Genomic DNA, 13,764 nt, shown 5'->3' with positions numbered 1-13,764 from the left:
GGCTGATGATGAAAGCCACTTTAGAGCGCTCGGTGGAAAACTGACTACTCAAAAGTTCAATGTGCATGGTGCACTGAGTCAAGAATCCTCTGCACAACTTAGAGTCCCCAGAGTACTTGCTTGGGAGGGCCAGTCGGAGTGAAGAAGAAGCGTCAGGAGGTGGTGTGCGCTGGGCAGTAGTCTGCTGCTGTAAGGCGGCAGTGAGTTGCTGGATCTGCTGTGACTGCTTCTGGATTTGTTGCGCCTGCTGAGTGACCACTCTGGCGACATCACGGAGATCAGGCACCTCGCCGGGATCCATGGTTGGAGCCTACTGTAACGCCCGGAGTAGTGGATCCACTGGACCGGCACCAGCGATGGCACAAACCTCACCAGGGAGCGGAGTCTAAGGGGCCGCTGGTTTTCACCAGAGCCCGCCGCAAGGCGGGATGGACTTGCTGCGGCAGGCGACCCCCAGGTCGCTACCCCTGGCTTGGTTGCTGGTGTCGGCAGGCGAGGCGTGGCAGGAGATGGCACAGGCAATAGTCTGCAGATGAGAGAGCACGTGACAGGCTGGACACAGGAACAGGTGGAGTGACAGGGGAACAGGAACCAGGAACAGGGACTAGGGACCAGGTAACGGACAGGACTCAGGAACAGGGACCAGGGACCAGGCAACGGACAGGACACAGGAACAACAGGGAGCTGGGCCAAACGCTATGGGAAGCATGTAGAGGCTCCAACACAGGGGACAGGGCATGCTGGGATTTATAGGGGAGTGATTAGGTGCAACTACCAATTAGGAGCGCACTGCCCCTTTAAATCTGAGACAGCCGGCGCGCGCGCGCCCTAGGAGGCGGGGACGCGCGCGCCGGCCGGCACAGCGGGAGACAGGAGCGTGGAGAGGTGAGGCGCCCCCCGGGGCCGAGGTGATAGCAGCGCCGGGTCCCCGACTATGGACACCGGCTGCTGCATGGGGCAGGAAGCGGTCGCGGCGGCGGCCCGGAACGCGGGACGCCGCCGCGGCCGTGACAGCAGTGCTTTGTGTTTTGCATAGGGGAGGGGGGGGGCTTACAATTTTTTGCTATGGGGCCCCGTTAATCCTAGCTACGCCCCTGACTATAGAAATACCTATGTCTATCTATATATGCAGAGAATCCACAGCACTCCAGCGTAGTGAAAAAGCTCAATAAGCTGTGTTTATTCAGTCAATTTATAGTGCAACACTGGAGTGTTGCACTATGAATTGACTGAATAAACACAGCTTATTGAGCTTTTTCATTAAGCTGGAGTGCTGTGGATTCTCTGCATATATATACTCACTACGATCTTTGGTCTGGATCAAGATCCACTGGCACCACCAATGCTACATACTACTATCTATCTATCTATCTATCTATCTATCTATCTATCTATCTATCTATCTACTGTATCTATCTACCTATCTATGTGCACCTTTTGGGGAAATAATATATCCATATACTTTATGCCAAATTCACTCAAACCCACCACCACTGGCAGGATCTGCCAACAGTATAAGGCTATATTCACGCTACGTTTAAAAAACAGATAAGGCTTTTTCTATTTAAAAAGACCTCCGTTATTGCCGCAACGTAATTGTAGTGTAGTCATTGGAAAGACGGACGTTGTCTGCGCTGATGTCAAAATAAAGATCAAGACAATTATTTTTGCACGTCTTTTCCAAACAGCAGACGTTTTTTTTTACTTGTTTTTTTTTCACTGACCTTTCACTGTTTTTCCTATTAAATTCAATGTATTTTTTAATTAAAGACACAACCAAAGGCCAAACTAGAATAATGTACCAGTAGCCATCATTGCACTGATCAGCGGCCAAACAGTAAAATGATGGACGTCATTTTCAACTCAAAATGACAGATGGCACTTTTTTCTTTTCGAAGTCACAGAGGAAAAAATGTCATGGGAGCGTAGACTATAGGTGAATGGGGGTCTCCTGACTCTTTACTTAGGGTATGTTCATATCTTGTTTTTAGCCGCAAGTCGGGCTACACGGCAGAAATCAGTGAAAAAAGGATGCTGCCGTGCAGCCCGACGTGCGGCCACATTGACTTTAATGAGCAGGACGAAGTCATTATGTGACTGTTCTGCTCATTTGCGGAACGTACACGGCTTTTGTGCAGGACTCTAAAGCGTAGTCGACCACGCCTGACCCCCCCACAAACACACACATACCCACCTGACCCCCCCCACACACACCTTGACCCACCCCCATTACCCCACCCCACACACACACACCTTGACCCACCCACACTACCCCACCTACCCCCCCTTACACATGCACCTTGACCCACCCACACTACCCACCAGACCCACCCACCCCAACACACTACCACACCTGATCCACCCACACACCACCCCCCTTATCCAACCACACACACCTCCCAACCTGACCCCCCACACACACCAATGAAATCTGACCCCACACAACCCCACCTGACCCCCTGCACAGTATACCATCTGACCCCAACACACATTACCCCAATCCCACACATATTAACCACACACATTAGCCTGCCTGCCCTTCCCATTAATTAATAAATTTTTAATTTAATTGCAAATTTTAAAATGTGAAGGAGCAGAGGAGAAGCATATTAGTGTATACCTCAATCCACTGCTGTACAATAGAAAAACCAAAAGCAGGAACTTCCTGTACAGAGTAGGACCCCACAGGCACATGGCAGACTGCCAGCTTGTTTTTAAGCACGATAAATTAAAATAAACATTATAATAAATAAATAAACAAACAAAATTAAAGATAATGAAGAAGTTTATTTAAACATTTTTTATTAATATATTTATATATTGTTTATTTCCAGCGAGATGGGGACACCATTCTGGACCAGGAAGGGGAGGGCTTTGGTGTGCTGCCAGAGAGCCTCTTCTCGCTCTATTCACTTTAGTGCGTTCTCCCGTGTGGTCGGTCCAGCGGTGCGGCGTCACTATTTACACGCCGCATATATTGAACGATCCCATTGAAAACAATGGGATCAGTTTAATAATGGGTTTCCCTCCGGCGCTTTTCTCATGCGCCGGAGGGAAATGCCGCTGCACCGCCGGACAAATGTAAACCCGGCCTAAGAGTTTAGCCACCACCAGTCTGCCTGCAGCTAAAGACCCTTTTACACGGGACGATTATCGGCAACAAATATTGCTAAAACACTAGATTATGCAATTAGGACTTTAAAGTGACTCTGTACCCACAATCTGACCCCCCCCCCCCCCTCCAAACCTCTTGTACCTTCAGATAGCTGCTTTTAAACCAAGATCTGTCCTGGGGTTCGTTCAGCAGGTGATGCAGTTATTGTCCTAAAAAACAACTTTTAAACTTACAGCCCTGCGCCAAACTGGCGTGGCCTAGAGTATCTGTGCCCTAACTTTGCACCACCTCTCCGTCCCTCCTCCCCACCTTCTTCATCATTAGGAATGCCACTGACAGGATTTTTCCTAATCCTCTGCAGTGAACAATGCACAGGTGCCTTAACGATCCAGCCCATGTGCCGTGCTCACACAGCTGATGAATAGGAGAAATTGTTCTAGAGGCATTCCTAATGATGAAGAGGGTGGGGAGGAGGGACGGTGGGGTGGTGCAAGGTTAGGGCACAGACACTCTAGGCCGCGGCAGCTTGGCACAGGGCTGTAAGTTTAAAAGTCATTTTTTAGGACAATAACTGCATCACCTGCCGAATGGACCCCAGGACAGATCTTGGATTAAAAGCAGCTATCTGAAGGTACAAGTGGTTTGGGGGGGGTCAGATTGTGGGTACAGAGTCGCTTTAATGGTGAGAAAGCTTGAGAAAGGCCACTTCTTATTTAGTTGGCCGAAACGTGTTGCACACAATAAAACTGTGTCTTGTATCCGTGGGGCTGGTTTACATTCGTATGTCCCATGGCGGATGCCTTGCATAGGAACTATTCCTTCAGCCTACCTGCACCTGCTGGTAGGCTGAAGGAAAGGTCCTTGGATCCTCCAGATTTGATACTGCACATTTAGCTGTCTAGCCTTCCCTTAGTGCTAGGACGGCTGCTGGTACATTATTCTAGTGTAGGGGTTACTAATTATCCTTTGGGTGTAGCTTAATTGAAAAGTCCACAGAATTTAAAAGTAAAAGCGGAGAAAGACGGGTGACAAATGAAAATCTGTGTGTGAACAACTAATAAAAAATGTCCGCTGTTTACAAATGACGTCCTAAAATAATGATCATGTTCATTATTTTGACGTCCGCAGTAAAAACGTCTGTTTTTCAATACATTGTGCGCCTTGACTTCAATAAATTGCCATAGCAGTCAGTTAAATTGCGGCAATAACGGACATTATTTTAAATTTCAAAATCGGCCGCCTTTTCTCCATTTTTGACATTGTGTGAACATAGCAAAATGGAAAATATAAAAGTTAGACTTATACTTCAGCTTAATGCAGGATCCTTTCTGACTTTGGTTCAAAAACCGTAATGCTGAAGCCACACCCCTTTAGTAAACCTGGCGGAAAAGTATCTAAAAAGCCTTAGGGTATGTTCACATGTCGTTTTTTCCTCCTGTCAGAAGTGCACGTCTTTTGCATAAAGAAAAAGGATGTAGACATGCATTATGACTTATCCATTCTCTTCTATGCACAAAGTATGCACAAAGTGTGCCTTTTCTATGTCCGTTTTGCTAGGAATACGTCTTTATCCTTTTTTTACAAAGTATGCAAAAGCGTGGTCAACCATGCTTTTGTATACTTTCTTAAAAACGCATACGTGACGTATACGTCTTTATTACCATTGTAGTCTATGGGCGACGTATACAAGATGTACAGTATGCCACTGAAATATCATTCGTTTTCATCCAGCACATTACAACATGTACTTCCATATATGGAAACTAGCTCAGATCATGTGACAATTCCTATCATGTAGATAGGAACCTGCTAGAATGTTACAGAAGCTTCCAGAATGTTCAAGAATGATCCAGAACAGACTGGATCAGGGAAGGAGTATATAAGTATATATAATTTCCTTTCTTTTCTTTTTTTTTTTTTATAAAAAAAAGTATATGTTTTTTTGGAAATACAAAGTAATGAAAACGGATGTGACAGATACGTCAGGAAAGAGTGCATGCATTTTTACTTTTTCTTTGCTGTATACGTTGATGTATACTGCCACAGCTTAATACTCAAGCCATGTAAGGGTATGCTCATATCACGTTTTTGTCCACACGTCGGGCTGCAACGTCCGACGTGTGGCGAACAACAGGACAGAGTCATTATGTGACTGTGTTCTGCTCATTTACCGGACATACACGGCTTTTGTGCAGGACTCAAAAGCGTAGTCGACTACGCTTTTGAGTCCTGCACAAAAGCCGTGTACATCCAGCAAATGAGCAGAACGTTGTCACATAATGACTCCGTCCTGCTCATTTAAGTCAATGTGGCCGTCGGCCACATGGCGGGCTGCACGTCGGGCTGCACGGCAGCATCCTTTTCTCACTGATTCCCGATGTGTGGACAAAAACAAAATATGAACATACCCTAATTAGGCCTCGTGCATCCGTTTCAGTTGTTTTGTATGAAATTGACCACAACTGATGTCACAACTGATGCCAAAAAGGCATCAGTTGCCATCAGTTAATGTCAGTTGCCATCAGTTAATGTCAGTTGCCATCAGTTAATATCAGTTGCTATACGTTTAATCCATCAGTTGTCATCAGTTTTTTCCACTACGGCATTACAGGGGGCGATCTATATAAAGGGCAGCAGCACATGGGAGCCCGCTACTGTGGGCAGCAGGTAATGGGGACATCTCCTAGAGCAGGGATGGGGAACCTTGGCTTTCCAGCTGTTGCAAAACTGCCACTCCAATCATGCCTGGATATCCCAGACATGATGAGAGTTGTAGTTTTGCAACAGCTGGAGAGGCAAGGTTCCCTAACCATGTCCTAAATGGTGCTGCACTGTATAAAGGAGCTGGGGGGCCGTTCCTCCTGCCAGGGGCCACTCTGCTGAAGGGCCAGGGTCACAAGGGTTAATGGGGGGCAGGGACAGCTCTTCTTGGAGCGCCGGAGGCACTACATAGATCGCCGGATATATGTAAGGGTATGTTCATATCTCGTTTTTAGCCGCACGTCGGGCTGCACGGCAGCATCCTTTTTTCACTGATTTCTGCTGTGTAGCCCGACGGCCACATTGACTTTAATGAGCAGGACGGAGTCATTATGTGACTGTGTTCTGCTCATTTGCGGGACGTACACTGCTTTTGTGCAGGACTCAAAAGCGTAGTCGACCATGCTTTTGAGTCCTGCACAAAAGCCGTGTACGTCCCGCAAATGAGCAGAACACATAATGACTCCGTCCTGCTCATTAAAGTCAATGTGGCCGTCATGTGGCCGTCGGCCACACGTCGGGCTGCACGGCGGCATCCTTTTTTCACTGATTTCTGCCGTGTAGCCCGACGTGCGCCTAAAAACGAGATGTGAACATACCCTAAACTAGGCCTTAGACATTTCTTGAAAATTGCACCACAATTCTGGCAAATTTGCAGTAGTAAATTTCGGCCACAGTGTGTGAAACCTTCAATATATTTCCTTTTTCTTTTGAGGCTAGATTCACACAGGACAGATCCGCAGCAGAAATCCGCTGCGAATCCCTTAACTGTAACTTTCAATAGGTTTACACACTTAGGGTAGCTTCACACACTAGATTTGCAACGGATTTCACACTGTGGATTCACAAGCGAAATCCGCTGTGGCTCCATTGTCAAGAATACTAACTCGCAGTGGGATTGACATCCCGCTGCGTGTATGTAAGTTAACCCCCCAGCGACTGGAGCATACATCACCTCCTCCCCGCTTGCTTCGGGGGTCCTGGTGTCTGTTCGTCAAGCTCAGCCAATCAGTGGCTGAGCGGGACGTCCTGCCTAGAACCCCCGAAGCAAGCCGGAGCGGGGATGAGGTGATGTATGCTCCAGCCGCCAAGGGGTTAACTTACATACACGCAGCGGGATGTTTATCCCGCTGTGAGTATGTATTCTTATAGGGATGCACTGACACTGGATTCGCAGCCGAATTCGCTGCAAATCCACAACGTGAAATCTGCTGCGGATCCAGTGTTTGAAGCTACTGCGAGTATATAAAAGGCAGCTCCCTTAACCCCCCACGGCCTAGTGCATACATTACCGGCTTGCTTCTGGAGCTCCTAGCATCTGGACATCCTGCTCAGCCGATCAGTGGCTGCGGCAGGACAGCCAGACGCCGGGATCTGCAATGCCAGACATAAACTGAGAACAATAGTGGCACTGTTGTTGGAAGAAGCTATAGTTTTCTAATCCTAGAAAACCCCATGGTAGACATAGGGGTCAGGCGTGATGGAATTTCACTGCCCAGCCCCTTTGTTCTCGGAGAGATAAGCTGCAACCAGAGCAGTCTCCTCTCTAAAAAAAAGAACACAGGAGGGGAGTGGCAGCAATTCCAACCGCTATGTATATTATTTGCCACTTGGGGGTCTCAATGTAACACCATTGACCTAATTGAGATGCAGAGTCACTTGACCAGGCAGCATGAAATCATTTAGGAAAGCACCAATAGACTTGATCAGTGCTGTACAAAGTATGTAAAGAAAGAAATATTATGTTTTGGCTTTCTTCCATTTTTATTACATTATGAATTATAAGTGTTTTTACACCCTTTTTTACACCGTTGTTTCTTTTATGATAAAGAGGTTAATTGATAAAGAAAAGGGCATGCCCCAAGCATTGTGTATTCTACTAAAATAAACCCAAAGTAAAGAAGATGTGCATACTTTGTAAAAAAAAAAGGATAAAGACGTATTCCTAGCAAAACGGACATAGAAAAGGCACACTTTGTGCATACAAGGATAGTTTGCAGCACTCCACTTGAATTTCAAACAAGTGTCTTTATTCCTTTGAAAAAACGTGTAGTTAATAATTCAGCACAGCATACATGACAACACGGTGTTTTGGCGAATCAATCACGCCGTGTTGTGAGGTATGCTGTGCTGAATTATTAACTACACGTTTTTTAGATGGAATAAAGATACTTGTTTGAAATTCAAGTGGAATGCTGCAAACTATCCTTTGCTTATCTACAAGGATCTGTAGTCAAGTTCGAATTTGCTGGCACTAGAGATGAGCGAACCTGGAGCATGCTCGAGTCCATCCGAACCCGAACTTTCGGCATTTGATTAGCGGTGGCTGCTGAAGTTGGATAAAGCCCTAAGGCTATGTGGAAAACATGGATATAGTCATTGGCTGTATCCATGTTTTCCAGACAACCTTAGAGCTTTATCCAACTTCAGCAGCCACCGCTAATCAAATGCCGATCGTTCGAGTTCTGATCGACCCGAACCCGGTTCACTCATCTCTAGCTGGCACCTGTGGGAGCTGAGGTACGAGGAGTGCTGCTATTATCCAATATATATATATATATATATATATATATATATATATATATATCACATGCTTGCAGCAGAAATGTGGTCCTAGAGGTTTGCACTGCCCACCCTCTTTGTTTTCAGTGGGAATGTGTCGGCCATTTGTTTGCCTCCTATTACAGATGTGCCACAATAAGTGACTGGTCAGACTCCATGGGGATGCAGGATGCCACTTTACCCCATTGGATGGCTCTGACTGGCATACATGGCTGCAATTCAACATGTCATCCAAAATGTCACTATATGAGTCCTAGAGACTGTAGCGTGTTATATAGAACAATCCACGGCTTATTAAGGTGGTTGCAGAATGCTGCTCTGAAATACAACCGCAAGGTAAACGCACTACAAGTCCATGTGTGTCTGAGCCCTTAGAGGAGAGCTCTGCTGCCGGCACTGGAGGGGTGCAGTGCAGTAGTCACAGCCGGCTCCTTGCTCTGTGGAGATCCCCATTGCCTCTATAGCGCCCGCATATACCGCCGTGACTTCAGGCCTGGGACGAGTCATGAAGTCATGAGCAGAGAAAGCTTCAGCTCGCTGCCATTGCTGTACGCGGTATACACGGTGCTGTGCCGCCCCACACGGTGCTGTGCGCTGTATACACGGTGCTGTGCGCGGTATACACGGTGCTGTGCCGCTCCACACGGTGCTGTGCGCTGTATACACGGTGCTGTGCCGCTCCAGACGGTGCTGTGCGCGGTATACACGGTGCTGTGCCGCTACACACGGTGGAGTGCGCGGTAAGGGTTAACCCTCCGCCAGGCTCGCTATAACATCGTGATTAATGAGCGCTAATGCCATTATTACATCCTCATTGAGGGCGCTTCCTGCCCCCGTGGGGTGAGGAGGGGGAGGGGTCGAGGCGGGGCCGGGGGCAGGCCGCAGTGCAGGCCCTGGGGACCGGGGCGGGACTGGCAGGGACGCCGCTGCACAGGCTGCTGGAGCCGCTCGTACTCAGCAGCCGCTTCCCCCAGGAGTCTGCCTTTCATCTCGCCGCTCCTGGCGCCTGCAAATAGCCTCATTCCGTCTGCTGCCTCCCCCTCAGCCCCGGCCCCCTCCCCCTCCCAGCGCCTGACTCCCACGGACTCAGCCTGCATCCCTCCGTCCCCAGTGGCCGCCTGAGAGCGCCCGACACTCATTACCCTGCGGAGGAAGAGCCCCCGAAGTGTATAATTGGCGCTGGGGCCGGAGGATGATCGCGACACTTCTCCCGCCCGTCAGTCAGTGTGAGAGCGGCTGTCTGCGGCGTATACGGACTGACAGCCGGGTGACCGGGCCGACTGCCGGCACACTGACTCATGGCACACGTCAATAAAGGGTTAATGGCGCTTCTAATGTTATAATATACCAGTGGCCGATATATACACCGCAAGGAGATAGATAGATAGAGAGAGAGAGAGAGAGAGAGAGAGAGAGATAATATCCGACACATGGAATAAAGCATACAGCATCACAATCCGATATATGATATCCTGTCATATCACCCTGTATACGAGCACAGCCATATCACCCTCCACTATAGCAATATGCTGCCCCAGTATATTTCCATATAGCCCTGACGTCATGCATGTTATATAACATAGAGGAGATATGTGTATATACAGCAAGGGTAAGTAGGTTAGGTTTGTTGCCTTTATCATTCCTAAAGAATAATACAGTATACTAGTATGTATACAAGTATAATATAATGTATATTGTATAACTATCCATAGGAGCATAACCTCATAAGCAGTGAACAAATTGTAATAATCTTCATAAAAGACTATACAGTGTGTGTGTGTGTGTGTATATATATATATATATATATATATATATATATATATATATATATATATATGTCACATTTACAGAAATATATGTAAAAGAGTATATATGGGAGAAAATAGAAAAAGAAAAAATGTAGGACTGCTGATTCTATGCAGCTAGGTGCAAGTCATCTGCTTTACTTTTGCGTGATAGATAGATAGATAGATAGATAGATAGATAGATAGAGATATTAGATAGAACAGAGATATAGATAGGAGAAAGATAGATAGATATGAGATAGATAGATAGATAGATAGATAGATAGATAGATAGATAGATAGATATTAGATAGAACAGAGAGATAGATAGGAGAAAGAAAGATTAATAGATAGGAGATAGATAGATAGATAGATAGATAGATAGGAGATAGATAGATAGATAGATAGATGATAGATAGATAATGGATAGGAGATAGATAGATAGATAGATAGATAGATAGATAGATAGATAGATAGATAGATAGATAGATAGGAGATAGATAGATAGATAGATAGATAGATAGATAGATAGATAGATAGAAGATAGATAGATAGATAGATAGGAGATAGATAGATAGATAGATAGATATGAGATAGATAGAAGATAGGTTGATAGATAGATAGATAGATAAAGGTAGATGGGCTAGAAGATAGATGAGTGGATAGATAGATAGATAGATAGATAGATAGATAGATAGATAGATAGATAGATAGATAGATAGATACAGACAGGCAGATAGAATATTTTATCGGAGTTCACCTATATGTCATGCTTTGTCCCTCTCACTCCAGCTCTATCCATAGCTATCTGCCTCTGTCTCTGTCACTCTCCCTACTCCTGTCTATCTTTATAAATCACCCTGTCTGCTAGATATTAGAATGTCAGTATTTCTTAAGCATAGGGCATCGGTACAGTACACTCTGCCACGGTCACCCCATAGGCTGTGTGATATACAGCTACTGTGCTGCTTTCATCTCAATAACCTAGTTGTCTTCATTATTAACCTTCTATAATAGTAGTCGTAGTAGTATTGTGATCATCATTATTACTGCAGCTACTACTACTGTATTTTAGAATAAGGTGCTTAACAACCTGAAATTCTGGCACTTACATATAATACACCAATCATAAGACATTGTATTCTTTAAGATGGTGAATAATCCAGCATGTGACAATAAAGGGTACCATAGTGCCTGTCTGCTATAGTCAGCGACAAATATATATATATATATATATATATATATATATATATATATATATATATATATATATTATATATTATATACAAATATATATATCACTACTTTGTAGTGAAGATTGTAAGCTCTTGTGAGCAGGGCCTGCTATAGTCAGTGACATATACTTATAGTGTATATATACACCATAGGCAATAAATCTAGAAATAAAATATATATATATATATATATATATATATATAAATATATATATCCCTGCCGTCCTTCCCGACTTTGTAGTGCAGATTGTAAGCTCTTGTGAGCACTGCTATAGTCAGTGACAAAAACATATACCGTATATATACACCATAGGCAATAATTCTATCTAATCCAAGAATATATATCCTTACTATACAATCCCTGACGTCCTCCCGGACTTTGTAGTGCAGATTGTAAGCTATTGTGAGCAGGGCCTGCTATAGCCAGTGACAAAGACATATACCGTATATATACAACATAGGCAATAATTTTATATATATCCTTATATACAATCCCTGACGTCCTCCCGGACTTTGCAGTGCAGATTATAAGCTCTTGTGATCAGGGCCTTCTAGCTCTTGTGTGAATTGTGTGCTACCTTATGTCTCCTTTTCCCTCTGAAATCCTATAGTAAAGCTCTGCCAAATATCCTGGCGCTCTATAAATGAAGGCTATTATTCTTGTTAAATCGATACATGTCAAACTTCCTAAAACCTAGTGGTTATCATTCCAAGTCTATAACGTAGATACCCCCTCCAAGTGCCAGGTACTTCAAGTGCCAGGAGACATCCTTAAAGTGGCCTATTATAGTGTCATTAATTGTAAGACAGAATGTTAGACTGGAGTAACACATTAGTATAATTGTCGCACAGGATGATTACGCAACAATTATGGGATATTATAATTGTGGGATAATTATGGAATTCATTAATCATGTAAAAAGAGCAATTATTTTTCAGACTGTTTTCTGATAGAAGAGATAGGCAGCTTGGTTAGGCACTGGGCCTCTGTGCTGCTGGCCATTGTCATAGGCGAGCTTTGGGACATGGTCATTATTTTTATGCCAGTGGGAAAGTCCTCTTTTTTCTTATGCTTCTCACTATTTTGGCATATGTTGTTTGTTTGGTTTTTTTTTAATTTTATAGAGGAGTCATGGTATCCTAAAAGGCCCCAGACATCAAAGGCCCTTGTAGTCCCTGACATATCACATGTATCTCTATCACTTAAAGGCCAAAATGATACTTGAAATGTTTACATGTAGACACATGAAGACATTACAAAGAAAGGAGTCTTTAAAGCGGAGACTAGAAAGAGAAAATTGGTTCTATGAGCTTCCTCTTCATATAATCAAACTTAATTACCCGAGTGACTGTTGAGTTTCTTGTGTGATTACAGCCCTACAGGTATCGCTAATAACACGGCGCACTGCAGCAGCCTGTGTAATTAACTCCCTCGCTCTTTTCCTTCTTTTTTTTTTTCATGTAACAAAAACAGTTCTAGAATCAGTGCTATAAAGTGGAGCGCCTCAGCCAATCAGGAGACGCCGCTGGGTGACGTCACGCGAGACGGGCGTTTCCTGTTGGTTGTCAGTGAAGCTGCTTTCAAAAGAAGAAAGAAAAAGTTTATTGAGTTTCCTTGAAGTGTGTGCGGGCAGCGGAGCTCCGATCTCAGAGCTGTGAGACACTGCTACACTGCTCAGCTACCTTCATCCCAGGGATCTTGGCCAGGGAGGGGGCTTGTGTGCTTCCCCTTAAAGAGCGACATGTCTTCGCCTAGGAAAATCAAGGAGGATTTAAGCTCTGATGAAGAGGGCTCAGTGCATCCTCCCCATTCCCCTATGGAGGATCACAAGATCAAGGTCTCCAGCCTGCCTTTTAGCGTGGAAGCCCTTATGGCTGATAAGAGGATTCCTAAGGAAGTGTCCCATCTACGTGGCTTGGAGTCTCCAGGAGCAAGCAGCAACCCGCGACACCTGCATTTGGGGGTCGGGAGCAGAGAGAGCCCCAGCCCCCCAGGGGTTACAAAAAACTTTGAGACTTCCTCTGTGAAATCCGAAAACTCAGAAGATGGGACAGCATGGGCCAAGGAAGGAGGCAGCTACTCCCCTCCACCAAGTAAGTTCCTATGCCACATTCATGTTCCTGGTGCCATAGAGATGGATATCTGCAGAGCAAGGCTCTGGTTTCATGGACGAGTCCCTGCAGACGCTTTCATCTTCCTAATTGAAGCTGGCTGCTCTGCATACCCTGATATCAATAGCCCAATAATAACTATATCTCTGCGACATCCCTGCTCTGTGTGTAAAAGGGGCAGTGAAGGGGTTAAGTG

The 13,764-nt window shown here is 45.2% G+C and overlaps 1 protein-coding gene across 1 annotated transcript in view; it reads left to right on the top strand.

Annotated features, from left to right (window-relative positions):
- The first annotated feature begins 13,047 nt into the window (after positions 1 to 13,047).
- MSX2 (msh homeobox 2) overlaps positions 13,048 to 13,764 on the top strand; it is a 6,198-nt gene continuing 5,481 nt past the window's right edge. Inside the window, exon 1 of the mRNA XM_069954961.1 lies at positions 13,048 to 13,550. Coding sequence (XP_069811062.1) covers positions 13,199 to 13,550 — 352 coding nt within the window. The 5' untranslated portion in view covers positions 13,048 to 13,198. The remainder of the gene's footprint in view (positions 13,551 to 13,764) is intronic.

The sequence above is a fragment of the Dendropsophus ebraccatus genome, chromosome 1 (genome assembly GCF_027789765.1).
Source record: "Dendropsophus ebraccatus isolate aDenEbr1 chromosome 1, aDenEbr1.pat, whole genome shotgun sequence".
NCBI classification, from domain to species: Eukaryota; Metazoa; Chordata; class Amphibia; order Anura; family Hylidae; genus Dendropsophus; species Dendropsophus ebraccatus.
The sequence above is the reverse complement of the archived record's forward strand: the minus strand, read 5'-3'. Positions and strand labels throughout refer to the sequence as shown.